This window comes from Sorex fumeus, unplaced genomic scaffold, assembly GCF_029834395.1.
Source record: "Sorex fumeus unplaced genomic scaffold, SorFum_2.1 ptg000013l, whole genome shotgun sequence".
NCBI lineage: Eukaryota > Metazoa > Chordata > Mammalia > Eulipotyphla > Soricidae > Sorex > Sorex fumeus.
The window spans coordinates 11,729,603-11,753,215 of record NW_026606070.1 but is presented as its reverse complement, the minus strand read 5'-3'; the positions used below and the strand labels follow the sequence as shown (position 1 = coordinate 11,753,215).

The window sequence follows — 23,613 nt, the reverse complement described above, 5'->3', positions numbered from 1 at the left end:
CAGGAATGGGCACCGCCCCCAACTTGACCCCAGAGGACGTGATGTCCAGACAGAACCTGAGGACTGAGTGTGCATCAGCCAGGCCAGGGGGTCATTTCAAGGTCTGGAATTTTAGCGCTGCTTCGAGCTGGAGTGCCCCGCATCCCCACCCCAGCTTGGTCCACTGGACGTGGGGTCATTGATTCTAGGGTTTCTACAGTATAAATCTTGAGGTGCCTTTGAGCAAATCGATTCGACTCTGAGTCTTGAGTAAAAATAAGGTCATTCGAAAACATGCTTTATCCATGGCCCCGTCATCATTGTGCTTCCTCCGTCCTGGTCAAATCTGGGATATGAATTCTAAAGATGCCAGAATCTGTGACCTAAACTGAGAAATCACAGGAACTGCTGAACTGGAAGGGAAAGGCGAGTCTGCTGTGAGCCCGATTCCACCGAGTTTCTTGATAAGTGCAGAGCCTGTAGCTGGCTCCTTAGTGGGTTGCCCAGTACTGAGGAGGTGGACTTGTGTGCCTGTGAGTCACTTGTGCTCCATCTGCAAATGGCCAGGGAACCATCCCAAAGTGGGGGGTCGGGGGGTGGTCTCTGAGGTGATAGACCTCCCTCCCGACACTCATCCTACACTGTTTTTCAGTCACACCACAGAGTTCTTTCCTTTCGCACACAGGGGTTGGTTGTGGTGGTCTGGCCCTTTCCGGAAGAATTTCAGTTCTAACAGGTGTGCTCTGCTTTGTCCTGCCCTTCGCCTACCTGGCCTCCTGCCTGGGTGGGGAGGTTAGGATTAACGAGGAGACGGTGACTCAGCCCTGGGGATTGCCATCGGCAGCTGGCACCGGTTGCTAGCTCGCCTGTGGCGGTGGGCAACGTTTGCACTGGTAGGAATCAGGCGCACGAACATCTCTTAACGGGAGGGGACCGCCTGCCCCTCGTGCTTCCGTCTCCTTCCCATTTGCCTGTTCTTCCTGCTCGTCCGTGTGGCCCTGGGTCTGTCTGGTGGGAGGAAGGGACTCAGTTACCGTGTGGCCGGGAGCCAGCCCTGTGGCCGAGGCCAGCAATGAGGAAGTTCTGCAGTGGTGCAGAGGCCGAGTGAAAGTGCAGACTGGCCTTTGCTCCCATCGGCAGGGTGTCAGGGCCGGCCAGGATCTGGGCGGGGAAGCTGTGCTGTTGGGTGGATTATCCCGGTGGCTGCCCCTGGGTGCGTTCAGACATTCATACCATCTTCTTGCAGCTTCGGTTGAAGCCATATGGCCACAGGGCTTGGTCCCTCTAGGGGTTGTATGAGGATTCAGGGTGAGGGGGGGTGTGCACACCATGAATTCCGTGAAAGGCTTTGAGGTGTCGGCCCTCTAGCCAGTGCTCTCCTTCCTGTTATTTCTAGCACACCTGGAGACTTTTCAGCTGTGTCAATTTTGCATCAACCTCTTAACGGAACTGAGCTTTGAAATGAGGGTTGAGACCAGGAAAAGACTTTCAGTTGTTTTATTTTATTTAGCCTTTCTTTTTTCTTAGTTTTTGGCCCACACCTGGTAATGCTCAGGGGTTTACTCCTGACTCTGCACTCAGGAATTACTCCTCGCGGTGCATGGGGGACCATATGGGATGCTGGGGGTTGAACCCGGGTTTGCCCGTGAGCATCTTACCTGCTGGGCTGTCTCTCCGGCCCTGCCAGTTTATTGGGCACGTGCCAGGTGCCGGCGGTGTGCGAGAGAGCTCGTGGACGTTAGCTAGACTTTGTAGCAGCTCTGCAAGATTGCTAGAATAATAGCAGCTAATTTGCCCGGTACTGAGCATGTGTCAGGCTCTATTCTAAGTGCCTGTCCTAAATGAGTTTATTTCGGTTTCAAAAAACCCTGTGAAAGCGGGTTTTTGTTGGTGTTTTTTCAAGAGGGCCACAGCCAGCAGTTCTGGGGAGGGGGGGCTGGAAGGGAGGGGGGCAGTGGCAGCCCCGCCTGGCTGGACACCGCGTCAGAGCGCACGCTGGCCCGGGCACTGACACTCCAGCCAGATCCTTCGCCCAGAAAAGACTTTTCTTTTTTTTTTTTTTCATGTTCGTTTTCAAGGTGAGAGAATTGAGTCATAGAGCTGGTTGGCGAGCTACATGCGCTCACCCTCAGGGGCCCTGCCGCTAGTTCCACTCTCGGAGGAACCCAAGGCCCAGAGCGGATTCGCTCAACATCATGCAGTTCTTGAGTGACGTTAGAACCTCAGCCAGCTCTGCTGACCTCAGGTCTAGAGGGAGACCAGCTCTCTTCACAACCAAGAAGCTGAAATCCAGGGCGAAATCAAGAGAGAGAGATGCAATAACTGTCGTTAAGAGGAGAAGATGACATTGTCCTTTTAGTGGCGGAGACTCCTTAGTCCTCTTCAGCCGTGTTCTCTGTACTGCAGAGGGGACTCGTGACTTGGGCCAACACGGCTCAGGGGCTCCTTGAGTCCATATGGTGTGCCAGTGATTGAACTGGGCTTGACTATCTGCATGTGAGAGGGCACCTTAATCCCGTGCCTATCCCACAATGTTCTAACACCGCTAAAAACTACAGCCCCCTGACACGTAATCACAGTTCCTCTCTGTCAAGGCCCACACAGAGAGAAATGGCAGTTTTCTGGGTCTTCAAAGTCCTGCCTCTAAGGCATGCCCAGGGTCCATCTGAACTCTCAGAGTTAGTTAGAGCCTTGAAGACAGACACAGCACCCCCCACCCCGCCCCGCATTCCCGAAAGCCAGCCCTGCTCAATGACAGTAAACCCACTTCAGAACCTTGCAAAGGGAAGCCAAGGGAGGCGATGCTTTTAAGGTGCAGTCAGGGCTTCTGGAAGTCCTGGAGCTAAGAGCTGAGAGTCGCCTCAGGAGCAGAACTGTACCTGTTCCCACAGGGGAATGCCATGCTGTGGGGGGCTTGGAGTATGGCAGATGGGAGTGATGGGAATGGAATTATCCAAGGAACGATCTCATTTTTTGGAGTGAGGAAGGGTGATTTTGAATCTATACCTAGTAGTGCTCAGGAGCTACTCCTGACTTGGTGCTCTTATGTTGCTCCCGGGGGCTGGGAGGAGGTGCACGTGGCTCTGGGAATCGAACCTGGATGTCCCACATGCAAAGCACGAGCTTCATCTCTTTGGTATGCCTTCCCCAGCCCAAGGTCTTCCTTATTCATACCCAGTGATGGAATCATAGGGGTTTCTCCTTCAGAAGAGCTAACCTCTCCCTCTTGGTTGGAAAGCCTGGCCTCCTCGGACCTGGAAATGCACTTACTGCTTCATGGAAACATAGTCAGGGAAGGAGATGCCGACAGCCTGCAGCTGGGCTGACTTTGTTAGGGCACAGAACCTCTCCCAGCCACTGGGCTCGGAGACTCAGTGTAGCTGTAGCCTCAGGGTTACTCTCATGCATTTCTTTTGTTCAGGAGTATGTGCGCTTGCACCTGTGTGGGTCTCTCTGTCTCTGTCTCTCTGTCCGACCCCATTCTACTCCATCGTACTCAGTTTCTTTTTCCCCTGTGTTTTCCAGAGATGCGGGTGCAGCCCCTGACTCTGCAGATCCTGGCGTCCCCGACTCCGGCCCCGAGCACCGGAAGGCAGCCTGGGCAGGAGGGGTTAAGCTTCGGCTGAAGCACAGGTAAGAGCCCCGGGCAAGGTCCTGAGGGCTGGCAGAGGGAACTGCGCCTGAGATTTCGCCATTCAGACTAGTGAGAGAAGGAAGGAGAGGCCGAACATCTTAATGGCAGTTTTCAAACTCAAAAGTCTCTAAGAGGTCAATAACTTAGCTCCGATAACTTTTTGGTTTTGTGTTTGTTTGGGGGCCAAACTCAGCAGTGCTCAGGGGTTACTCCTGGCCCTGAACTCAAGAATCACTCTTTAGTGGGCTTGGAATGCTGGGGATCAAATCCAGGTCAGCCGTGTGCAAGGCAAGTGCCCTACCCATTGTACTATCTCTCCAGTCCCCATAGAAATATTTTTTTAGAATACACTTTTTAAAAAACTGTAATGAAAAATGCTCAAAGCAGTAGACCAGATCTTAAACTTTAGTGTAATGTTTAGTGTGATGACTGATGTGTTAAAAGTCACATATTTAGATTCTTTTTTGAATTGATACTTGAAGGATTTCTCATCTCTAATGAAGGACCATGCTGAGAGAACAAGTTAGTGTCATCAAAATATTTTTTATTTATTGTAGCACTGCACTGCACTGTCCTCCCGTTGCTCATCGGTTTGCTCGAGCGGGCCCAGTAACGTCTCCATTGTGAGACTTGTTGTTCCTGTGTTTGGCATATTGAGTATGTCACGGGGATCTTGCCAGGCTTTGCCACGCGGGCAGAATTCCCTCAGTAGCCTGCCAGGCTCTCCAAGAGGGGTGGAGGAATAGAACACGGGTCGCCTGGCCGGCCACATGCAAAGCAAACGCCCTACCGCTGTGCTCCAACCCTACCGCTCCAAATTATTATTATTATTATTATTAATTTATTTTTTTTTGCTCATCTTAGCTTCCTGTATGGTATACTTGAGCTTTGTGTATCTCATCAAATCCTCACACTAGTAGTCATAAGGACATTGAGCTACAAAGTCATTGCTTCAAACTCAGGCAGTTTGACTACTCATAACTAGTACTCCGTGGACAGAACAGCATAAAATCAACTCATAGGACAGCTAGGGGAATTCAACAGGAAAACATATGCCTACCCAGAGGCCACTTAAAGGAAAGGAGAAATAAATTCTAGGTGAAATAAATAGTAGTAACAGTAGCAGCAGCATTTTAGTATTAGTATAATGATGTATATACCTTTTTCACCAATTTTAACATCATATAAATATGCCTACCAGGACAGAAGACAATGAAGTACATAAGGAGTTTATGGAATCAAATAACCAAAATTCAGATCTCAATTTTGCCACTCACTGTGTTAATATAGGCATGCTATTTAAATTTTGTCTTTCCAATCTAAAATGAGTTTAGGGGGCAGAGAGGTACCTCAAAGGGTTGCCAGAAGGGGTCCAGGCACCACTTGGTCCTTTAAGTACTGTCAGGAGCAAACCCCAGCCCCAGCAGCATAAAACGACTGTCATAAAACGACTTTAAGTTGGGGAATAGCTTACGTGGTAAAGTTCATGCCTGGCATCGGCAAAGCATAACTTTGATCTCTGGCACCACAAATGAAAAAGAAATGCTAAATTAAAAAAATATCTATGACGAGTTGCTTAAGGATGAAAGTAATACATGGAAAATTTGGATGGCAGTGACCAGCATCCCTGAAGTACTCAACAAATATGTGGTTTTCGGCATTTCTCTTAATTTCAGTTTGGAAATTTCTGACGGCCTTGGATTATCAATAAGCATCATAAAGTTGGCTCCATGCAACTATGCTTATGTAGATACGCCTTAAAATATTTGTTTTATTTTTTGTAGTGAAACACTTGTGTCTGGTATTTACATGAAAGTAAATGAGACTGCATTTGAAAAGAAGGATGCAGAGGAGTATGAATATACTGATGTAGGTTCACAGAGGGCTTTGACTGCGAGAACTAGTCATCAAAGGTGATTTCAGGGACAACGTGGAAGAAGCAGAAGCCTCCCAGGTTATTGCTCTGACCTTCCACTGTCTGGGAGTTTCCAAGTGCAGAGAATCCGAGCTTTCTGTTTAATGAAACTCCACTGGCTCATGTGGGTTATTAATGTAGCTTCACTGCCAAAGTACTTCAAGCCAGAAAGTCATATTAGGAAGTTACTGAACTAACCTGGCAGGAAAATGATCAGAAGTTGGACTGAGCAAGAGATGGTGGAATAGGAGATGAGATAGATTAGTGATGTTTTAGGAGGCAGGTCAGCAGCAGATGAGGGTGAGGGAATGGAGAAGGAGGGTTCGATGTGTGACTTCCTTAATGCCACAGGGCTTTCTCCTGAGACAATTTAGACTTATAAAAATGACCAAAAAAAAAAAATAGCACTGAGATTTCCTTATCCCCATCACCCTATTTTCTGTATTATCAAAATCTTTTATAACCGTCAGACAAATCTGAGAAATCAGCACTGGTGTGATAACTATTAATTACAGGCTGTGGGGCTTTATAAATTGCATACCATATTCAGATATCACCATTTTTCCCAACATAATGTTCATGGGCCTGTTTCATTAGTCTCTGATCTGTCATCTGTCCTCTGTCTTTTTTTGTTGTTTTTGGACTACACCGGGCAGTGCTCAGAGCTTACTCGTGACTCTACACTCAGGGATCCCTCCTGGTGGGGCTTGGGGAATCACGTGGGGTGCTGTGGGTCCAACCTGGATTAGCCACATCCTTGTACTGTCACTGCTCTGACTCCGGCTCCGCCCTCCATCTTTCCTTGTCATGTCACCTTGACACTTTCAAAGACCATGGACCAGTTATTTTGCAGAGCTTCCTATTTGGGTTTATCTGAGAATGTGTCAAGATGAGATTAAGATCGTGCATTTTGTGTGTGTGAGATGCAAGATCATTTTTATTGAACCTTATTTAGAAAGGTGTGATGGGAGAGAAAGGGAGAAGTGCGTGGTCAAAAGAGAATTTGAGCTGCCTCAAAGTATCAAGCAAGCGAGATCTGTGTTCAAGGGAGATCACAGGCTTGAAGAGCAAGGCCAACATTATGCTTTTACTTTGGCTTTTTGTGTCACACCCAGTGATACTCAGAGGTTACTCCTAGCTCTGTGCTCAAGAATTACTCCTGTCAGTGCTCAGGGGACCATAAGGGATGCGGGGGATGGAACTTGGGTCGACCACATGCAAGAAAGGCCCTCCCCACTGTACTATCTCTCCAGCCCTGGTTATACACTTTTTTGACACAAAATACTACCAAAGTTACATGTTCTTCTTAACATGTCCTGTAGGATTTACATGAAATTGATTTTTTTAGGTGATTTATTAATCTCGATAACTAGGTGAAGTTTGCTAAGTTTCTCCAGTATAAAGTCACTGTTTGCCCATTGGCAATTAATAAATTCCTTGGGGAAGATAACCCCGAGACCTTGCAAATATGTTTTCTCTCTCTAACTTGTCCCCACTGATTTTAGTATCTATTGGTGAATATGGTATGTGAAAATCATTCTGAAGTTATCTAAAGTTTTTCCTCATTCCTTTTTTATATATTAACTTGTAACTATCTCGTTACTTTGAAAACTATACATGACTCTTAATTTCTTTGATTCTGTGAATTATTATCAAACTGCACTATTCATTTTCTTGCTCAAATTGCTTCAGCTTTGTTTATTGGGAGCTCCTTCAAGACTCTGGTCGAAATCCTGTTTTTAGTTGTTTAGTTGGTTTTAGTTTGGGTTTGGGGGCCAGCACTCTGATGCTCAGGCCTTACTCCTGCCTCTGTACTCAGGGGAGCGCATGCAAAGTCTGTCGAACCCAGGTTGGCTGCGTGTAAGACAAGCACCTTACCCGCTATACTATTTCTCCAGACCCTGAATCCTGTTTTGAGGTATGAACAAGGTTGAGATGTCCCTGGTTTTGGTTCTTCCACTCAGAGCAGACACGATAATGATCTTTGGTGGTTGCTAATTGCCTTTGAGCAGGTCTAGTTTGTGACAGATCATAGAAACCTTTACATCTAATTTGGAATTTAAAAGTTCTGGAGTCTCTTTATGAGACGATTCCGAGTCTAGTGGATCATGCGTCAATACTTTTCTTCTCTTGGAGAAAGTAGCCAGAAAGGATTTTCTCACTTACAGGAAAAAGGGAAGAACAAAAAGCTCTTCACCAGACGTGTACAGGAACCAACCAGTCTAAAGAGAGAAAGGAACTTCTAGTGGCCCAGGGCTGAGTGTCATGGGGTCCAGTCCCATCATTCTTTATTTCCTGTTTTGATCTCAAACTCCCATAACTTGTCAACAAGAATACTGCTGATCTACTTTTTCTGAGTTGAACCATTTCCTTAAAACATATCAAGCCTTAGGCTAGTTCAGTGAGTCAGTAAAGGATTTTTTTAGTGATGGTGCGGGGAGGAGGGTTGGGCCCCATGTGGTGGTACCCGGGGCTTACTCCTGCCTGTACTCAGGGTCACTCCTGCCATGTGTGTGGAACCCTGTGTGGTGCTGGGGATCGAATCTGCATCATCTGTGTGCCAGGCAAGGGTCTTATCCCTGTACTTTCTCTCCAGCCCTAAATGAGTTGGTAAAGGATGCTCAACAGCCTGGCTTCACGCAAAAGGTTTTTCCAGTCAGCACTTTCCTCAGTGGAGTTTCCATCCCTTTATTTTTTTTCTGCCACCGTTGCTGTGGTATTATTTGATGTAATGATCAAGCATTCATGCACCTGATGGTCTGTGTGAGGGTCGAAAGTAAGTCAAGAGGAATGGGTAGCGGAAGTTCCAGGTTTGGTTTCTAGTTCATTCTCAGTTTAGCTCAGTTGGCACTTTGCCCTGCCTTGGCTCTGGGTCCAGGCCCCCCACCGCCCATCTGGGCCTCTGGGACGGACCCCGGTGCCTTAGGAAGGGAGTGCCAGTGCCCCTGCCACCGCCTCCCAGCCTGAGGATTCTTAGACAGTGAACACCTTTCTGCACACACTGGCCTTTTTGTGCGGAGAGGAGGGCGCTGGTGAGGCAGGGAAGGTCATTTCAGGAAACTTCCTGGTTTCGGTTTGGTGCCTCTTGGAGGCAGGTGACTGGCCTTGCTTGTCTCCAGAGAGAGCTGCCACTTCAGAGTGCTGTGGTGGCGCCTGAGATGCCGGTTCTTTTCAGGAACAGCCACTGCAGGTCCCCGTGGCCGCCTTCTCCCTCCTATGGAGCAGGAATTGAGTCGTAATTGGCCATTTGACCGAGGTGGCAAGAGTCCTCCCCTGAGCCCCGGGAGCCCTGGGGACAATGCTAAGAGGCCATGCCCCTCTGCCCCACTGGGTCGGACACGCAGCTGGCCAGAGGTTTGTTGTCCCGGATGTTTCTGTTCGCCATGAGGTAAGCCTGTGTTATTGGAGTAAGATGAAGCGTCTTTTTAATCACTTTAAATGCAATTTTTGGTTGGTATTTTTGGGCCACTTGTGTGGTTGCGAGCTCCTGGCCGTGCTTGAGTGCTGGGGATGGGACCTGGGTCTGCCCCAAGCCCTGCCCACTGTGCTATCACTGCGTTAATGGGCTACTTTGGGATGTCTATTTAGAAAGAAATCTAACCGACCGCTGCTAACTTAAACCTGTCTCTAAATAGTTGTGAAGATTCTCACTATTTGAGCACTAGCATTGCACTAGCACTGTCCTCCCGTTGTTCCTCGATTTGCTCGAGTGGGCACCAGTGAGACTTGTTGTCACTGTGTTTGGCATATCGAATGCGTCGCGGGGAGCATGCCATTGGGTAATTCAGTGTATGGTTTGTGTTAGCACGGGAATTTTTGTTTTGCGGCCACACCCAGCGATGCTCAGGGATCACTCCTGGCCATGTTTGGGACCATATGTGGGGTTGAACCCGAGTTGGCTGTTTGCAAGGCAAGTGCCTTACCAGCTGTGCTGTCTCTCTGCTCCTGTGGCATAGGAATTTTCAGTCATTTCGCGATGGGTCAGTGCAGTTCCTGCATTTCTTCAGGTGGGGAGGTCCTAGAGTGGCTTTCTCTCTCATTCCCAGTTTGCACGCTGCTTGCATGCTGTTTGCACTGTGTGCTTCCTTATTTGGCGTTGCTTCCCTTTTCCCTGAGGAGTAGCAGAATAATTCTCTGGGGAGTGTCAGAGTAATTTTAATAATGATGATATGATGATGACGATGATTGGTTACTCAACCTATCAACTGGTAGCGAAGGTTTTTTCTATTTTCCACTAACATTTGTATGAGAAAGGGGACCTGTAAGTATTTCCTCAGATTTATCTGTTTATTTGGTTTTGTGCTGCTCGGGGCTTACTCCTGGCTCGGTGCTCAGGGATCACTCCTGGCAGGGCTCGGGGGACCCTCTGGGGTGCTGGTGCTGGGAATGGAGCCCAGGTTGGTCACGTGCAAGGCGGGTGTCAACCCTCCCCCCTTTCTCTGGCTCTATTCTTAGTCTTCTCTTTCTTTTCTTTTCTTTCTTTCTTTCTTTCTTTCTTTCTTTCTTTCTTTTTTTTTCTTTTTGGGTCACACCTGGCGATGCTCAGGGGCTACTCCTGGCTCTGCACTCAGGAATCACTCCTGGCAGTGCTCGGGGGACCATATGGGATGGTGGGAATCGAACCCGGGTCGGCTGCGTGCAAGGCAAACGCCCTCCCCGCTGTGCTATCGCTCCAGCCCTCAGTCTCCTCTTTCAACATTGAGTTGGTTATCAGATATGAAAAGAGGTGCTGATGGAAAATACCAGTATGCATCATTCTGCAACTGCTGAAGGGACACTTGATCATCTTTGCCCCCCTCCAAAAAAATCATTTTTTGTTTTGTTTTGTTTTCGGGCCACACCCCAGAGTGCTCAGGGTTTACTCCTGACTGCGCTCAGGAATCACTCCTGGTGGGCTCAGGGGACCATATGGGGTATCAGGGATCAAACCAGGGGTTGGCCACATGTAAGACACGATCCCTAACCATTGTACTATCACTCTGACCCTGGATTTAACCATTTACCCTTACAAAATCTTGATTCAATTTTTTTTCTTTGAGTTCTGTTTGACACCTATGGTTGCACCTATGGTAACTTTTACTCTCAAGATAAAACTTGATCAGGTGGATGCAACTATCGTGAATGTTCTAAGGTGACTCGGATGTTTTGTTATTACGGGCACCCATCTTGTTATGTTATACTGTGTAAAAAGCACAAAAAGAAAATAGGACTGCTTATATTATTAAATACATGTATAGAGAAAGAGATCACAGGGCTGGTTTTTCAAGTTTTATTTGGCATTCTTTCTTTTGAGGCTGAATAAGAGGTAGCATTCTTCTGAGTTTCATTATTTTCTCCTTAACAGTGTAGTTTTTGTGTGCTCGGTGGTGGTGATTAAACACATTGTAAAATTCGTTGTATGGTGGAGCGCAGTGGGCTCCTCTGGTGGGTGTGGTGTTGGGACATTGTATACATGAAACTGTCCAAGTATTGTAAATCACCGTGACTCAGTAAAAAACAATGAAATCAAACAATGCGCGTTATTAAATTATGGAAATTTTCATAGACTAGAAACTGGAGGGCTGGAGCAGGTGTTCTCAAACCATTCATTTTCTCTGCCTTAAAAACTTCACTAGTCCTTTCCGGGTTTGATAATATTTAAAAACTGCTTTAATGAGTGTTCAAGTTCAGGGCAACTTCAAAGCAAAAATACTTTGTTTTTTGGGGGGGTGGTGGTGGTGTGTTTTTTTTTATTGTTTTTTTTGGGGGGGAAGGGGCATAGCCAATGGTGCTCAGGGCTTACTTCTGGCTCTGCATTCAAGGATCACTCTTGGCGGTGCTTGAGGGACCATATGGGATTCCAGGGGTCAAACTCGAGTTGGCCACATGCAAGACAAATGTCCTACCTGCTGTACTATCTTTCTAAGTCTGTTTTGATTTTTGGGTTTTGGTTTTTGGTTGGGGGGCCTTGTTCAGTAGTGCTGAGGGATCACACCTGTCAGTATTGGTATTGGGGCCAATACAGGGTGTTGGTGTTCTCTGTGCGTTGGCAAGCACCCTGTCTGCTGTCCTATGGCTCCTATCTCCCTTGCTTTGACCTGAAATTTTTTTACTTCTAATCCTTTCTGTGCCGCCCTTGGTGTTTTTGCTTTTTGGGTCACACCAAGCGATGCTCAGGGATTACTCCTGGCTCTGCACTCAGGAATCACTCCTGGTGGTGCTCGAGGGACCATATGGGATGCTGGGGATTGAACTCAGGTCGGCCACATGCAAGGCAAACACTGTACCCGCTGTGCTATCGCTCCGACCACCTTGGTGTTCTTGTTGCCTTTCATCTCTCCTTTATGGTCTCTTTATCTAAAGGAGGAGAAAGTGAAACGGAGAAGAGAAAAATACAACAGGATACATCATACCTCCAAGAGAATTCTCTTTTCTTCGTGTTGAAGGAGGCGGGGCCATTTTTTTGTTTTTGTTTAGTTGAGTGGTATTTAGGAAGGAAAAAAGTTTTTTACCAAAAGGTAAGGTGTCTGCTATCACACACAAACTTTCTTCACTGGTTTTGACCCATGAAATTGAATGTCTAACTTGTTATTAGATATTAATACCAAATTAATTCCCTTGATTTTTAAGACATCTTCACTAGTGTCTGGATTGCCCCAGAGCCTCCAAGAACAATCTTTCGTGTTACGAAACATGAAAGAAAAGTGTTTCTAGTTGGAGTAGTGAGGCACCCCTTACCCCCACGCTGTCACCCCACTGGGTGCAGAGAAAGTCCTGCTCACCTGTCCCTACTGATCTATTCCTGATTTGTCCGGCAGGAGCCCTCTGATCATCCCTAAGTTACATCAAACAGCAGAAACAACGCAGCCATCCTGTTAGGCACGTGCACTAGCTCTGCTTCTCTGCAGCTCTCTGGCTCACTGAGGATATTTTTCTGGGTTCCTGCCTGTATCTTAGCCTGGAAGAGAAAAAGATGCCCGCATGAAAGTCATCTTGCCTATCTCAGCTCTAGCAGCAGATACCGTGGCCCGGAAAAGTTGCAGAGAAGGCAGTTTTCTAAAGTCAGTAATAGCTGACATCTAGGGAAACCGTTAAAAGCCAGTCCCTCCTTCTTCCCACAAATAAAATGTCTGTTACCATATTGAGAGTCGAGAGGGGGGAAAAATATATTACATAGCTTTTTCTATCCTCTGTAAGCTGTGCAGTTGAATTTGAAAGTCAAGGAAAGACTGAGGTTTCTAGGTGGAAGATGGTTCAGCTTTAGCCTGGCTCATAGGCAAAGATTGAAATGTGGGAAAGGGGCACTTTCCCCATGTTCTTCCATGCAAGACTGAAGAAAAGGGGAATATTGAGAAAAAGAATCTGCCGACATACTACTCATTGGTGGCCAAGTGAAAAATGTCCAACTCTGTTGTTAATTGCTTTCTTTTGTGGTAATAAATTCCTGTGGTCCTCAACGAAATTTAAGGTCATAAAGATGTTTTAGAATGCAAGAAGGAGAAGAGAGAAAACTGGAAGTGAAAGGAGATGGAGGACAAGTACTGGGAATGGGGTAAAGTATCTTACTAGAAAGCGTTTTTTTTTTTTTTCTTGATGTAAATTTTGTGAGGGCAGGAGTGATAGCATAGTGGGTAGGGCTTTGGCCTTGCACGAGGCTGACCCGGGTTTGATTCCTCCGTCCCTCTTGGAGAGCCCGGCAAGCTACCAAGAGTTTCCCACCTGCACAGCAGAGCCTGGCAAACTCCCTGTGGCATATTCAATATGCTAAAAACAGTAAAAAGAGCCATGCTTGGAATATCACGTTTCACTCAAATGAGAGAACGAATCCGGAGTTCTGACATCCGTCGACGATCAAGGATCAGGGACGCTGTCTCATTTGCCAAGGTGTCGAAAATCAGATGGGCTGGTCACGTAATGAGATTTAAAGACGACCGTTGGACTAGAGCTGTTACTGATTGGATTCCACGGGATGTCAAGAGACCGCGTGGCCGCCCACCTACCAGATGGTCAGACTTCTTCGTCAAGATCATGAACGATCGGTTTGAGGCTCTTCATATTCCCGGAGCAAACAGATGCCATTGGGCTACACTAGCATGCGACAGGGACAAATGGAGACGTTACTGGTGCCCGCTCAAGCAAATCGACGACTAACGGGAAGTTAAGTGATTAAGTGATTAAGTGAAAAACAGTAACAAGTCTCACAATGGAAACGTTACTGGCACCCGCTCGAGCAAATCAATGAACTACGGTAGGACAGTGCTACAGTGCTACATCTAAATTTTTGGTTTTAGATTGTTAGGTCTGTTAACAGACTTTAACCCTTACTTGTGACTCAGTTATCAGAGCCAGAAAGTCGCGAGGCCTGCTATCAGGATGTGACATTTCAAAAGCTCTTTTTCCAGAAAAGACTTATGCATTGCTCTGAGGTTTTATTACCCAGTGCATACCTTTCTGCACTGAACCACTTTTTTTTTTAAAGACACAGATATTAGGGAGGCAATTATACAAGTCTTGGAAAGATTTATTATTATTATTTTTTTTTGTAGACCTCAAAACTCCCACATGTAACTTTGAGCCTAATAGTAATAAAACTAGAGGTTAGAGATCTTTCAAGGGTTAAAGGATTTCTCAAAACAATGTCATTGCCAATGATGACTTCAGAGACAATATCATTGTTTTACATTTTGGAAGATAATGGTCTATTTTTTAGCCCTTTTAAAAAGTTTTAGAATGTTTCCATCTCCTTGGAACATGTAGAAAAAGACCTTTTTTTCAGCTACATCCCAGAGGGCTGGAGCGATAGCACAGCGGTAGGCTGTTTGCCTTGCACGCAGCCAGCCTGGCCAAGCCGGGTTCGATTCCTCCGCCCCTCTCGGAAAGCCCGGCAGGCTACCGAGAGTATCTCGCCCGCATGGCAAAGCCTGGAAAGCTCCCCATGACGTATTCAGTATGCCAAACACAGTAACAACAAGTCTCACGATGGAGATGTTACTGGGCCCGCTCGAGCAAATCAATGAGTAACGGGAGGACCATGACATCCCAGAGTGCTCAAGGCTTACTTCTGGCTCTGTGCTCAGGGGTTACTCCTAACAGGACTTAAGAGACCCTAACCAAAATTAGCTGTGTGCAAGGCAAGTGTCTTACCCCCCTACTATCACTCTAGTCCTGATAAGATGATTTTTATACCATAGGGAATTCTGTCTGTATCTGTGAATAAAGTAGTGCTCAGAGTACAGCTTTGTGTAACTTGACTTGGTTATATACTTTTCATTTGCCACGTTTTTTTTTTATTAGAAGTTGAGGTGTATCGTGTTCTTTTTTCGCTTTTGGGGGGGGGGGGGGAATTACACCCAGCAATGCTCAGGGGTTGCACGTGGCTCTGCACTTAGAAGTTACTCCTGGCAGTGCTCAGGGGTTCCTGTGGGATGCCGAGGATTGAACCCAGGTTGGCCACGTGCAAGGCTAACTCCCTTCCCATTGTACTATCACTCTGGCGTCCATATTTTTATAAACAGAAAATGCCTTAAAAATCGAATATGGCTCACATCCAAGTGACCTATATTGCTATACTTAAGAAGAAGATAGTATTATAATTTCCCAAATTGCTTCTACAGTGTAATTAATTGTTTACATTGAGCCTTTTCCTCTTTAAAGTGTGAAGGGGCAATTCCAGGAGTAAGCCTTGAGCACTTGTGGGTATGGCCCTGACACCAAACCCACATTCCTTAAAGGAAATAAGCTTTGGGACCTGAGTGATGGTCCAGCAAGTAGGACACTTGCCCTGCACATAGCTGACCCAGGTTTAATCCCAAGTAATACATATTGCCCCCTCCTCCCCCTGACCCTGGTAGGAGTGATCCCTGAGCATAGAGCCAGGAATAAGCCCTGAGCACTGCTGGGTGTGGTCCAAAAATAAAGCAAAAGAACAAGCATTATGGGAATATGATATTGATGTTATCATTTTTGGAAAAAAGCTACCAAGTTGCCTTAAGCTAAAGCTAGTGCTTCCACATGCTCCAGCAATCACAGTTTTGAAAACATTTTTTAAATTCCCCCCATATGTGTCTAAAGGTATGAAAACATTAACCCTAATGGGTTTTGTTGTTGTTTGGGTTTTGTTTTGGTTTTTGGGCCACACCTGTTATTACTCAGGGGCTGTTCCTGCCCGCGTGCTCAGAAGTAATTCCTGTACGTGCTCAGAGAATTGAGCTGGGCCAGCAACATGCAGTGCCAATGCTTTTCCTCCTTATCTCTTTGGGCCAATATTTGCAGTTGCTAAAATATGGAGGCCACTAGGCTGCTCATTAATGAACAATGATTGGATAAAGAAATGTACATTTTTACAATGGGATACTAGTCAGCTATAGAGAGGATGAAATTTTTCGATTCCAACAGAATGGAAGGAGCTCAGAGGAGCAGTGTGAAGTGAAAAAATTCAGAAGTCCGAAGAAGACAAGTATTGATTTTACCTGTGAGAGCAATATAAGAGCATAAAATCGATGATCAGATGAAACAAAATAAAAGACAAGCCACCAGATATTGATAACCGATCTAAGGTTACCCAAGGAGAGGAGAAATTGGGGTGTGTATGTATGCGTGTTTGTGTAATAAGTAAATAGCAAAAGCTTTGAATTTAAAAAATAATTTTAGGGGCCAGAGAGATAGAACAGCCAGTGGGGCACTTGCCTTGTGCAGGACCGACCTGGATTGATCCCCAGCACCTTATATGGTTCCCTAAGCACACAAGGAGTGATTCCTGAGTGCAGAGCCAGGAGGAAGCCCTGAGCACCATGCCAGGTGTGGTTCCCCCCCTTCCAAAAAAACTGTCACTGTCACTGTCCTCCTGTTGTTCATCGATTTGCTTGAGCAGGCCCAGTAACGTCTCCATTGGAGACTTTGTTGTTACTGTGTCTGGCATATCGAATACTTCACGGGGAGCTTGCCAGGCTCTGCCGTGGGGGCGAGATACTCTCGGTAGCTTGCCGGGCTCTCCGAGAGGGGCGGAGGAATCGAACTCGGGTCGGCCATGTTGACTGCGTGCAAGGCAAACGCTCTACCGCTGTGCTATCGCTCCAACCCTTCCAAAAAAAAAAAAAGAGCCAAAAATTAATTTGAAAAGTAAACAGGCTTGATCCCCATCTACCTATATGTTGTTCAGTAAGTATATCATGAAGATTACTAACTCAAATCTTTGACATATTAATTCAAGTATCTGTAATTGGCAGAATATATTGATACATTGTATTTTTTTAATTTTATTTTTGCTTTTTGGGTCACACCTGGTGATGCACAGGAGTTACTGCTGGCTCTGCACTCAGAAATTACTCCTGGTGGTGCTCGGGAGGACCATATGGGATGCCGGGGATTGAACCCATGTCGGCCGGGTGCAAGGCAAACACCCTACTATCTACCTATCTATCTACCTGGTACTATCTCTCCAGCCTCAGATACATTGTATTTCCTTCCTGGATTTTTTGTTCATTTTTTTTGTTTGTTTGTTTGTTTTATTTTGTTTTGTTTAGGGGCTACACCCAGCATTGCTCAAGGCTTACTCCTAGCTTGATATTCAGGGATCACTTCTGGGGCTTGGAGGTCCATATGGGGCGCCAGGGATCAAACCATGGCTGACTGCCGCAAGGCAAGCACCCTGGCCCCGCTGTCCTGTCAGCAGCACCCTCTGGTTTTCTTTTTTTTTGCGGGGGGGGGGGGGGGTCTCGGTGGTTTGGGCCAAGGTGGACTTCCTCTTCTGTTAGGACACTGCATGAAACTGGACGGGTGGGCAGGAAGAAGGGCGAGTGGATTCAGAAATAGGTTTGTGGACACCAAACCCTATTCAGCCTCAGTCACAACAGTGCATCAAAAAATAGCTCAACAAATAAGCCAACTCTAATTCTTCGCATTTTTTTCTTTTCCAAGTTGTGGCTGTCCCTTCTCCATGGAGCCAGAGCAATGGGGTCCTCGGCGTGGCTAGGCCTGTGAACTCCTTCGGGGCCTGCTCTTGTCACAGGTCACCAGGGAGCTTTTCTGATGCTCAGATCAAAAAAGAAGCCTGGGGCTGGAGCGATAGCACAGTGGGGTAAGGCGTTTGCCTTGCACGCAGCGGACCTGGGTTCGATTCCCAGCATCCCATAGGGTCCCCTGTGCACCGCCAGGAGTAACTCCTGAGTGCAGAGTGAGGAGTAGCCCCTGTGCATCGCCAGGTGTGACCCAAAAAGCAAAAAAAAAAAAAACCCAAAAAACAAGCCTGTGCCTGGCCCAGGAGCGTCTGGTGACTTCCACGTGGCTCTTTACTGACAGAGTCCAGCCACACTCTTTCATGCTTCTGGAAACTCCCAGATTCTCATGGCATTGTGCATCTCTTATTCTTCGGGGGCTAGCTGCCTAAAATGGTGCTTGGTACTCAAGAGACTCTCAAATATCTTTTGAGTGAATGAAAAATACACTGATTTTTTTTAAGTGCCTTTTCACGCGTCTCAAGCTTTCCAACAAGATTTATAAGCACCTTGAGGCCACTCATGACCTTTAAGACCTGCAACTCTAATTGAGCTCCTTGGCAGGAACATAGTAGGTGATAAACTAAAACTGCTTGAAATACCTGAGCAGCTTTTATTCTCAGAAATGACTCAGAAATATGCCTCGCATTCCCAGCTCTCTCCAAGTGAGGGCAAAATCCTCTAAGAAGGACATTGTGTCTCTGGCTAGTTCCAGTTTCATCAGCCTACCCATCCTATGCAGTGAAGCTTCCTTGTTTGTGGTCAGGAATTTGACAAAAGGGCTTTGTTTGAATTGCTCCCACACGTCAAAACTTAGCTTGTTCCATGTTAATAATAAATTGTCTTATGACTCTTATGGATATGCTCATGATGTAATATATTTTAGTAAAGTATTTTTTTATTAAAGACCAAAATGACACTCCCCCACCCTCCCAAAAAAAGGGGAGGAGAGGGTAAATGCTGTGTTCTTTAGGAATGCTTAGGAAATTCTTGGCATCTCTGAAGAAGTCCAACAGTGTTTTGGCCTTTTTGGTTATGTCAAGATACAGTAAAGTATATTTTCAAAAGTGGAGGCTATTTTTTTTTTGCTTTTTGGGTCACACCTGGCGATGCACAGGGGTTACTCCTGGCTCATGCACTCAGGAATTACTTCTGGCGGTGCTCAGGGGACCATATGGGATGCTGGGAATCGAACCCAGGTTGGCTGCGTGCAAGGCAAAAGCCCTACCCGCTGTGCTATCGCTCCAACCCCTGGAGGCTATTTTTTTTTAAATTTAAAAATAATTTCAATAATTAATGGGTAATCGATGTATAGAAAGTTGCAGAAAGAAAATGGTGAGGGGGGGATGTGGCTTTGGAGGTAGACTTAATACGTGACTTGCACGTACGATGCCCTAGGTTAGAATCCCAGCAACAAACGCCCCGCTGGTCCCACAGGTTGTGACCACTGCAACAGCAACAACAACAAAAATAGTGAAAATGGGTTCCTCTCTAGAAGGAGTCAATTTTTAGTTTCTCTTTAGAGGAAGTCATTGGTTTTAGTTTCTTAGCTATCCTAGAAATATGTTTCACATTAAAAGTTCTAAGTTCTTTTTTTTTTCACCCATGTGCTGCATATACTGTTCCCATAATCCTAAATCTTACATCATCTCCCCCTATCTTTCAGAGGTATTTTCATATCAGGATGTACAGATCCACACTGTTCTAATAAGAGCCACATCGGTGTTCCATTATATAGTTGTACCATTGCAGACTTAACCCGTCTGTTACTGATGAACATATGGGTTGTTTTTAAAAAAATCTTTCAGATGTTTCTTTAAAACATCTTCTGCTAGATGTTGCCAAATTGCCCTTCATTCAGTGTGTGCCAATGTATACTTCTCCTAGCAAGGTGAGAATTGGTAGACTGTATTTTAGGCATTATTTTTCTATTGTTCCTTTCCTTTATTTCATCAGTTAACTGATCAGAATGAGAGAATGAAAGAATCTTATAAAAGATTTATGTCTGAAGTCTCCTGCCAACATTCATTCAAGGCGAGAAAGTTTTGGCTTTGATTTCTGCGGTCATTTTTTTTTTCCAGATCACCTTATTATATTAGATGATTTTGATAAACGAGACATCCTCTCCCACTTACCCAGGCAAATAATTCCCTCCCTAGGGAAAAAGTGTCCTTTGTTGCCCAATCTTGCCAGTTTTGTCTTTGTTATAGAAATTGTTTCTTTGTGATTATTATTTACCAGGGGAATTACTTCTTTTGGTCTGAACACCAGAATCCAAGCTCCTCGGATGCAGAAAACATCTTCGTCATTAATTCTGAAGTATTTCTAATCAGCTTCAACTTTTCACTTCCCACACTTTGTCCTCACTTACCATGGTACCACGGAGCCCCGGGCCTCCTCATCAGCGCCCTCCCCTTTCCCTCGGATGCTGCTAATGAAGATTGAGGACAGAGATGGAGAAACCCACTTCTACCTCCCTCCTGCATACTCCCTTCCCAGCTCATTAGCGCCAGCATCTTCCCCGTCTTTCTTCTCCTCTCAGCGCGGCTGGCCTTCCTCCCACTTGTGTTTCTGTCTGCCGCCTGTGCTGTTTCCGACTCCGTCCGGAGCAGCAAGCTAACTCTTGGTTAGCCCGTCTTGTCGTGTCTTGTGTCTGGGCAGAGAGATAATTCCATGCGTGCATGTACTTTCTGGTCCGCGCAGACTCACTCTGACTTCTCATTGCTGAAGCTTCGAGCACGAGCCTTTTCCCTCTCTGGCCAAACCTATCACTGCCTTATTTCTCCTCACTCAGAACCAGTTTTTAAATGATCCACCCCTGCTCTCTCCACTTTCTCTCTCATCCAGGCACCTGCCCCCGTCATTCCATTATAGGGTCTTACTGACTATCCCACCCAGTGGACGTGCATCTGTGCTCATCGAAGTCGCCATCTCACAGCAGTTGGTTTGGTGGACATCTGTCCTGAGTTCTCTTTCCATGTGTCTGGGAACTTCTTCCTGGGCTTTTCCCATCCGTTTGCCCGACCTTGTCCCAGTTCTCATTATTACTTTTTCTCCCGCTGCGTTTGTCCTAAGCTGCTGAGCGTTCCTCCAAGGCCATGCATTTGGTGACTCCTGAATTTCCGTCTGGAACTGGAACTCCAGTGCTCCCGAGCTGGCTGTCCACTGGAGAACCCCACGGGCCCTTCATGTTAGCATCTCCTGGAGGATGTGACCAGCCAGCCCTGTCACTCTCCTTCCTCTTCTGCCAGACGTTTCTTTTTTGCTTTTTTTTTGGGGGGGTCACACCCAGCCATGCACGGGGGTTACTCCTGGCTCTGCACTCAGGAATTACTCCTGGCGATGCTCGGGGGACCAAATGGGATGCTGGGAATCGAACCCGGCAAAGCAAACACTGCAAGGCAAATGCCCTACCCGCTGTGCTATCGCTCCAGCTCGCTGCCTGACGTTTTTTGACACAGGTTAGTGACTCGACCATCCCAGGCCGACTTGTGTTGTCCTGACTGTATTTCAGTGCTCTCTTGGCTGCACATTCCATTTCTTCAGTGGCTCGAAAGTCAGTCATCTCTTCAAGTCCCTGGAGACCCTGGTGATCTCTTCCTCTGGCCAGTCCCTGAGCCTCTCGTTACCGTCTCCATCAAAGTCGTTCTCTTGTTATTGGCAACATCTTCCTGAAAGTCAAACTTCAATTCCTCTCTCTGGCTCAGGTTCCTTTGGTGACTTCCAGGTCTGTAGACTGCCCAACCCCATTAGGGGGCATCTTCAAACACACCACACGTCCCCGTCACTGCCCTCGCCTCCTCCCCTTTAGTGCCAGCAGTGATGCTTGTGTCCTTGCTTGTCAAGTCTGCGTATTTGACTGTGGTTCACTCCCTGGGCGTCACTCTAGGCCGTGTCAGGGAGGAACTCACAGCTTCCCATTCGCTGTCCCCTCCATCATCTCCGCCACAGTTCCTTGGAATTGTTTGTACTGTCAAGTTGCTTTCGCATCTCTCCCTGCCCCAGACAGGCTCTAATTTGACCCCGGGTGGGTGGGTGTCCGTCCCTTCCTCTCCCACCTCCCTTCTTCCAGAGGAATAGTTTGTGATTCATTTCCAAGTGAAGCCTCAGGGCCCAGGAGATCGGTCAGGGTCATAAAGGCACGTTGATGTGCCCACAGCCAGCCCGGGTTCCTTCCAGACATTGTCACTCCACAGCATTGCCGGGTGCTGCCCTGGGGGTCCTGAGCCCCACCGGGGTGCCCCAGGGAACCCCAACACCACAGGACGTGAACAGCACCTCGTGCTCGGGCCTTCGAATTGAAGCACCCAGATCTCCTGAGCACTGTTTGAGAGAGTCCTCACCCCTAAAATCAAGCAAAGCCTTGACCTCACGCCACATTCCTTCCCCGTCATGTCAGTGACTCCCTCCTCTGTGCTCACGAGCTTTGTGTCCAAATGTGGACCCTGGAATCCATCCTGGTGTGTGATGGCCCTTTGCTTGGCTGTCCCTTCTACTCTTCTGGTGTTTGCATCTTACAGTCTTGACTCTTGTGGTTGGCCTGTAGGAAATTTCCGGTGTGAAAGGGAAGGGAAACACGAAAAGGCCTGAGTAGATTTGCTCTCGCCCTCTCCACACGGACACTTTCTTCACCTCCCCCAAGGGAAACAGCTCCATCTCCCTTCACTGTTCCCTGCACAGCCTTTCACACTTCAGAGACTGAGCCGGAGTGTTAGCCAGACTGTTAGATCCTTCATCTAGGCCGTTCCAAGGGAGACCAGGTGGGCAGCTGCATTGTGCTTTGGGACATGGCCTTGGTTCTCCTTGGCAGACCCCCTGAAGGATCTCTGCAGGAAACATCTGGCGTCATCTTGCTGGAAAATAGGGCTTCTTTCTGTGAAACTTAAGTTTCCCTTGGGTGGAAAAAAAGTTATCAATATGAGGCTGGAGAGATAGCAGAGCGGGTAGGGCATTTGCCTTGCACGTGGCTGACCCAGGTTCGATTCCCAGCATCCCATATGGTCCCCTGAGCACTGCCAGGAGTAGCCCCTGTCCATCACCGGGTGTGACCCCCCCCCCAAAAAAAAGTGTTATCAGTATGTCTGATAGCTTGACTGTCCCAAGACAGATACGAGTGGGGAAGGAGCTATTGGGGAGCTGTCGTCTGTTTCAAGACTGTGGCCAGCCTACACCGTGGCCACCCTAGACCATGGCTGAGTTCATTCTTCAAGGTCTTCAAGAGCTCCTCTGGGACAGTCCCCACTGCCAAGGGGACTCCTGCTAACCAGCTTTCCTGACTACGCAGACAGAATAAATTCACAGTTCATTCTTATTCTTTTGATATTCTGCATATACTTGGGTCCAAAATAGTATGTACATAAAACAGGACATTGTGGTCAGGTGGCTTCTCCTCTGCCTCCCGTGGCCATTCTGCCTATGTTGTGTGGTCTGGGAGTGGTGTTAGAAGTCTCCAGTGGTCCATGGCAGGAAAACAGTTCCTCACCCCTGAGAAGGTTTCCAGATACATCATGCAAAAGACTCCATTCTTTCTCATGGGCTCTATGAGCAGGCAGCAACACTGATGGAGCACGGAGGCCCGAGGAATGGACTCTGGACACTGACCTCAGGATTAGAGGCCTGTAGGGTTCAGGCTTTCCGCTGAGGGCAACAGAAGTGGTTAATAAAGCAGGAACCACAGGCTGAGACGCGGATAAGGCTGGGCACCTGCTGTGTGGCCATGGCTGAAGGTGTCATGTCTATGAGGGCTTCGGTGATCAGTCAGCGAACTGGAAGGCAAACCACGCCAAGAGACTGAGTCCAGCACAGACGCCTGACTGCAGCGGAGAAAGGCTTGAGTCAACATCGGGGTCATGCTGAACCCAAGAGGCAGGGACTGGGCCTCTGGAGGCGTGGGAGTCGCCAGGGGCTGGTTCAGATGTCACGTGCTGTTGCCCGGCTCTTGCCTTATGCCTCATGGTTGAGCCCAAGGCTGGGCCCCTGCTTCTCCATTCAGTTCCTTGCTACTTTGCAGCTGGACATTGCGTAGTTCTTTGGGACTGTTGACTCCCGACTGGTTGGTCACCGCCTGGTTGGTCACAGCCGGGGTGCTCCAGGCAGTGGCCACAGGAGGGCAC

The 23,613-nt window shown here is 47.2% G+C and overlaps 1 protein-coding gene across 4 annotated transcripts in view; it reads left to right on the top strand.

Moving 5' to 3' along the window:
- Positions 1-23,613, top strand: part of SHROOM3 (shroom family member 3) — a 341,326-nt gene that overhangs the window by 274,477 nt on the left and 43,236 nt on the right. For all 4 annotated transcript variants that reach the window (XM_056111150.1, XM_056111152.1, XM_056111149.1 and 1 more), the window contains one exon: positions 3,505-3,612. In XM_056111150.1, coding sequence (XP_055967125.1) covers positions 3,505-3,612 — 108 coding nt within the window. The remainder of the gene's footprint in view (positions 1-3,504; positions 3,613-23,613) is intronic.